The sequence below is a fragment of the Eriocheir sinensis genome, chromosome 8 (assembly GCF_024679095.1).
Source record: "Eriocheir sinensis breed Jianghai 21 chromosome 8, ASM2467909v1, whole genome shotgun sequence".
NCBI lineage: Eukaryota > Metazoa > Arthropoda > Malacostraca > Decapoda > Varunidae > Eriocheir > Eriocheir sinensis.
In genome coordinates this window covers 23600030-23606053 of record NC_066516.1, presented here as the reverse complement: position 1 = coordinate 23606053, position 6024 = coordinate 23600030, and the positions used below count along the sequence as shown (strand labels likewise).

The 6024-nt window shown below is 53.5% G+C and overlaps 1 protein-coding gene across 1 annotated transcript; it reads right to left on the bottom strand.

The window, feature by feature from the left end:
* Positions 1–212: 212 nt before the first annotated feature.
* LOC126995722 (uncharacterized) lies at positions 213–5983 on the bottom strand. Its single transcript, XM_050855561.1, has 7 exons — positions 5850–5983; positions 4069–5157; positions 2543–3849; positions 2056–2247; positions 1881–1971; positions 1538–1769; positions 213–828 (listed from the first exon to the last, which is right to left on the bottom strand). Exons 1-7 carry the CDS (start codon positions 5914–5916, stop codon positions 312–314), a joined length of 3495 nt encoding a protein of 1164 aa, XP_050711518.1. The 5' UTR covers positions 5917–5983; the 3' UTR covers positions 213–311.
* Between the last annotated feature and the right edge of the window lie 41 nt (positions 5984–6024).

Below are 6024 nucleotides of genomic sequence, written 5' to 3'. Positions count from 1 at the left end.
ACCCCCCCCCCTCCCCCCCCCACACACACACACACGCACGAACACATACATACAAAGCTAACACTCAACCCAGAGGTAAGAAACATGGGCATCGTGAAGGTAGATGATGAGTTTTATTATTATTACTTTGTTTATCGTCTTATAATGTACCGTATATATTGTTGTAAGACGGTTCACCTATTATTTATTCATTCAGTTATTCATTTTAGTAGTAGTAGGTACAATAGTAGTGGTAGTAGTAGTAGTAGTAGCAGTATATGCATTCACGAACCACCATTTCTATACTTGCCCTTCACCCCTTCCCATTTTATCTACCCCTTCATCCGCAGCACATGACCCCAATACACGCACTGGAACACCACGTAAGTCACTCCCATGCCCACCTTCGCTCCGGCCATGATCTTCCAGTTGGTGCTCCTTTTACGCCAGTCCTCACGTAGCCTCTGCCACAGCGAGTCAGGGGGGACCATGGGGTCTTTGGGGAGGAACATGAGGGGAGTCTTGTGATTGCGAGGGTTTTCGACAACAATATGCACGATGACGACGGCGGTGAGGAAGGCGATGCTGAAGATGAACCAAATGTCGACGTGTTTGAGGTAGGACGTGCTGGGAAGGGCGGCCAGGGACTCGGAGTAGAGGGCGAGGAGGGCGAGGAGGGTGGTGAGACTCATGACGCTGCGGTCCTGGAAGCTGTCGAGCCGCAGGAAGAAGGAGGAGTAGCCGATGAGGTGGAGGAGGATGGTGGGGAGGTAGGTGGAGAAGAGGTGGTGGGCAGGGCGGCGGTGGAGGCAGAAGGAGAGTCGAGCCGTGGTGCTTCCGTTCTTCAGCCTGCAACAGAGGGAGGTATGAGGAGCACCGTTGGCAGATTATCGTACTCAGAGCCTCGTACTTATATACCGGTTTCTGAGCCTTAACTATTGCCAGGAAACATCCGGAATTAACCATTTAAACGATAACTATATATGAAGGCAGTTATTGGGGTCGAGGAGGCAGTTTTTGGGTCGGAAATTGGCAGACATAGGAGGCCGAGTACGACAGTCTGGCAACGTTGATGAGGAGGCCGCCAGGAACACCGTTGACAAAGCTTTCATGCACTATGCTGTTAACTCACTCTTTATGCGGTCCATTACAAAACTATCCATTATCTATCATCAGAAATGCCTTGGGGTGTAAAAGGATTTGTATATTCTCGTATCATCTAATGGCATACTCAAGGAGGTGAAGGTGACGCTGTTTGAAAATGTCCCCTGTGATCCAATAGGTGGTGGCCTACAAATGGGGTCTCGGGATCAACATTTTTTTATTTATTAAATCAAGGAAGTTAAGAGATAGTTGAGAGAGCCCTTGAAAACTACCCGTTGTTGGAGCCATGCCTTAGGCCCCGATATCTACCTACGCCCAAGGTATCTAATTTATTTGTTATATATTGAAAGTATTATAAAGGAGTTTTTCAGGCCTGCAAATATGCTTGGCCTGGAGTGGGTGTGGATACTGATATAGGGAGTCCTCGCCGCTCCTACAAGTGAATGTGCATTACCTAAGGGTCGGGGACGTGATGATGAACTCGGCATGTGGCGGCAGGGCGGGGTGGGTCTGGCCGGCGGGCGAGGGATACTGCACGACCTGGCTCAGCACGTTGGTGACGGAGGCCGTGATGGAGCACAGCTGGGAGTCAAAGGGGTACATCTCCAGGTTGAGCTCGCAGTGCACGTTAGACTCAAACTCCAAAGAGTATTCCAAGTCGTTACCGGCGCCCGAGTATTCCAGGTCTGCAATGTACCAGGCGTCCCCATGACACCGTCAGTCACAGTCATGCGTGTATGTACGTATAGCAAACCTCAGGAGCACACATGGCAGCAGAATATGACATCTGCCCTTACCCGTGAAGATGTCCCGACCGGATGTCATTTTCCTGACAACCAGGCGAGCTCGCGGCTCCACCACCCCCGCCAGCCGCTCCTCGTCCCGCACCTGCAAAGACCGTCCGTCAGCCACCACCCACCCGAGGACGGTGCACCTCTGCAGGTCCGCCCCCACTAACAGTTACTGTCTCACCTGAACTTGTGGATGCCACACAGTCCCTTCCGAGGGTACATGTGGGGACAGAGAGTCGGAGTGGGTGGCTGGCACCACGTTAAGACTAGGATTGTCCCGTAAGTTGTGGTAGACGAGGCGGCGGTCCCTCCACCGCAGGTTAACCTTGAAGGTGACGTGCACCAGCTGCCCCATCAGGTCCACCGACCACAGCTGCGAACCACCACTAAATTACAACTCGATGCATCAAACCTATGGAGCCTCAGTTTGTTGTGTCAAGGATTTTGTGTGTACAATCATTCGATGCTTCATTATGTGAGCATTTTTCGGCACAGGGAATTTTGCTGCTGAGTGCTGTGGAGCTGACTGGTGGCCGCGGCTGCCTGTCTTTCGTCACTCCCTCAAACTTGAAATCTGCCTTGTTGAGTTGGCGGCAAAGGAGCGACGGGCAGAATGAAAAGGCTCCACACACCGGCGGCCAAGGGCATAAGGGAGGAGAAGGACTCACCTTACTAAGAGTGATGCTAAAGCTGAGAGGAAGGAGAGGCGTGTAGGGCGGCAGGTGGTGCTGATAGTCGTCGAGGTTGTGCACCAACTGGCAGTCCACCTCGTCGCTTTCGTCGTCACACTCAGAGTCAAGAGAACAGCGGTCGTTCAGCTCCACACATTGGCCGGAGGTGCAGGTGAAGCTTCCGGGGCGACACCAACTGATAGTCAAGTTGTTGCGTCCGAAGAGCCGATGATGCGGTCTACACACCGCCTCTGTCCCATTCAGTCTCCACGCCTTGCGGCCCCAGAAGAACTCTGCAGCATCGTACTCACCCACGAGGGTGTTTGTGGGCAGGTAGTGGATGACCCACCGATTCCCTGTGTCGTAGCGGAGGTGGAGACCCGAGGCTCCCCGAAGGTAGTAGACTCCTCGATCATCAGTACGAGGGTAGAGAGTGGTGTATTGCTCCACGGTGCCCTCGGAGCGACACAACCCGTGGATGTACACAGACTGGCTGCTGTAGGTGCCCACACACATTGTACACCTCTCCCCATTTGCTTCTATGGATATCCACTCTCCATCATCAGTAATGTATGCATTAGGGTTAGACAATAAAGAGGTTTTGGTGACAAACGTCATGCGGGTAAAGTTGACGGGAAGCTGCTCAGGGCCGCCGAGCCACCGCTGCTTGGCTTCGTCGTAGGTCACGTCTAGCCACACCGACGGAAAAGCACTGTACGCGGAGGCACAGGCTGACAAATTAGTGTTGATGTAAGACATTAAGTTTTGATTCTCCGCCTCAGACGTGGGGAATGGCAGCGTCAGGCCGTGACCCTGGCACATCCAATGGGCCATTCCGTGAGTCACTTTAATAGGCAGCAAAAAGTGCGTGTATGAGCCTCTCTCGTGGCAAGGACTCTTATACTGTTTCTGTACATCTCCAAACGCGTCCCATGGAGTGGCCTCCCAGGGCAGGAGGGCGGCGCCAGGTGGGTCGCAGTTTCCAACAGCGAGTATTTCTGTGCGTGAGAGTATCCTCGGCCACAGGTACAGACCCGTCACTGAGCCAGGAGCGCTCTGGGCCTCAATAAAGCCTCCACCCGGGTAGTCCTGGTCGTTGCCCAACACAAGTGTACCATTAAGAGGAAGTTGTTTTGTGGCGTCCATGCTGAGGAGTCTCGCTCCGTCAAGGAAGAGCGAGGCGCGGCGAGCTGGTCCGTCTCGCATCATGCAGGCGAGGTGCCAGCGCTGGGGCTCCACCATCGACTGCTCAATCCAGCTATTGCGATCCATGTACTCCATGACGAAGACGCTGAACCGCGGCCCTGCAGCAGCGTGACAAGGACAAAAGTGGTCTGGTGAAGGAGCAGCTCGGATGGAATGGAAGGAAAAAGTGAAGAAAGTAAAGGCAGACTCAAGCTGTATGGCACTAACGCAAGGACAGTTTAGGAGAACACTGAGAGGCAAAATGTTAGGTTAGCTGTGTATGGATGTAAAACTCAATAATATATTTCAAAGGTTAACGGCTTACTGAAGGGTGCTACCAAGTGTTAGGGAATCGCCCCGTCCTTTGTGGGTGTTGTAACTGAGGATGACTGTGAACTCCCTTAGGTAGGCCAGACGGAACCACAGGCACAGCGTGAAGGAGTCCAGCGCAGCGGCGGCGAGGGGGCTGGGGGCGGGGGTGGAGGGTAAGGTGGGGATTGAACTGATGGGGAGGGTTGTGGAGGGGCTAGATGGAGAGGTGGAGGAGGGGAGTGCTTGGCCGGAGGGGGAGCTGGAAGGAAAGGTGGAGGCTGGATCTGTGGGAAAAGTGGGGTCTGGACTAGAGAAGAGGTTGTGGACTGAGCTGAAGGGGAAGGTTGGGGAAGGGCTAAAGGGATAGGAGGTTTTGGCTGGGGTTGGGATGGAGTCAGGTTGGTTGGGGTTAATGTAGTTAGGAGAGAAAGTGTGGGAAGGGTTGGGGAGTAGGCTGGTGGCAGGGTTGGAGGTGAGGGTGGGGAAGGGAGTGCTGGAGGGATTGGGCGGTAGGCTGGAGGCAGGGCTTGAGGTGAGGGTGGGGAAGGGAGTGCTGGAGGGATTGGGTGGTAGGCTGGAGGCAGGGCTTGAGGTGAGGGTGGGGAAGGGAGTGCTGGAGGGATTGGGTGGTAGGCTGGAGGCAGGGCTTGAGGTGAGGGTGGGGAAGGGAGTGCTGGAGGGATTGGGTGGTAGGCTGGAGGCAGGGCTTGAGGTGAGGGTGGGGAAGGGAGTGCTGGAGGGATTGGGTGGTAGGCTGGAGGCAGGGCTGGAGGTGAGGGTGGAGGAGGGCTGATAACGAGAAGGGAGAGGGGAATAATCAGAATCTGGGTAAGGAGTGCCATGTTCTGCGTCGCCTTCAGGAGAGAGCCCAGGGGTGGTGGTACTTGGTAAGCCACGAGGGTAAACCAGCGATTCTACCCCTGTCCCCCCTCCGCCTCCAGCTTCCGGGAACACAAGGCCCTCGACAGCTCGTGGCTCCACCTTGCCCTGCCGGAGGAGCCTCGCTATGACCTGGTCCAGCGCCGTAACCTGCAGGCGAGTCGTGGCGTCCGGCATCCCTTGAGGCATCAGGTGGTAGGTCAGCTGGGCGCCCACCTTCACCTCCTCGCCGCACGCTGAGAGAGAGAGAGAGAGAGAGAGAGAGAGAGAGGGGGGGGGGGGGGGGAAAAGGTAATAGTGGTAGTAACAGTAATGGTAGTAACAGTAGTAGTAATAGTAACATACAGAGGGCCATATTCATTTCGGCGCTCAACCACACATATTTGACAAGGCTTTCTTATAGCAGCTGTGGGCATTTCCATGGGTAGTTTACGACCCTGGTGATAGTTTGACAAAGCTTCTGTACCATGAACGTAATATAACACTCATGAGAATCATATTAATCTCCCCTTTAGGACTTTGAAAAAAAAAAATGTGAGGCGGAAGTGTCTGAGTATAGCGACCTTAGTCATCCCCAACATGGAAGAGGTGACCATACTACTTTTCTCAAGACATGCTGAGAGTAGACATATTATAGTGCGTGTGGGCCAAGATGCTATAATAACGGTCGTATTACTAGACATTTCCCCGCCCAAGAACACATATTTGACAAGGCTTTCGTAGGAGTTGTGGGGATTTCCAGGAGTACTTTTATGACCCTGGTGGTAGTTCGACCCTTCTTCTGTACCGTGAATCTGAAGAAACACTCATTAGAACCCGACTGACCCCCTCTTTGACCTTTAGAAATAGCTGATGTTGGAAGCGGAAGTGTCTTATAATACCGGCTTAGTTAGAGTAGAGGAAGCAAGACATCCGAGTACAGCCTCACCTCCGAACGAAGCAAGAGCGAACACCGGGATCAGGACGAAGAGGAGTGACCGGCGGCAAAGCTTCATCGTATAGCTGCTTGAGAGGGACAGCTTGGGTCCTGGGAAAGCCTTCACTCGGACGGGCGAAATGAAAATCAAGCTTCAATGTAAAAGACTCGATGTAAATGAAAGTCT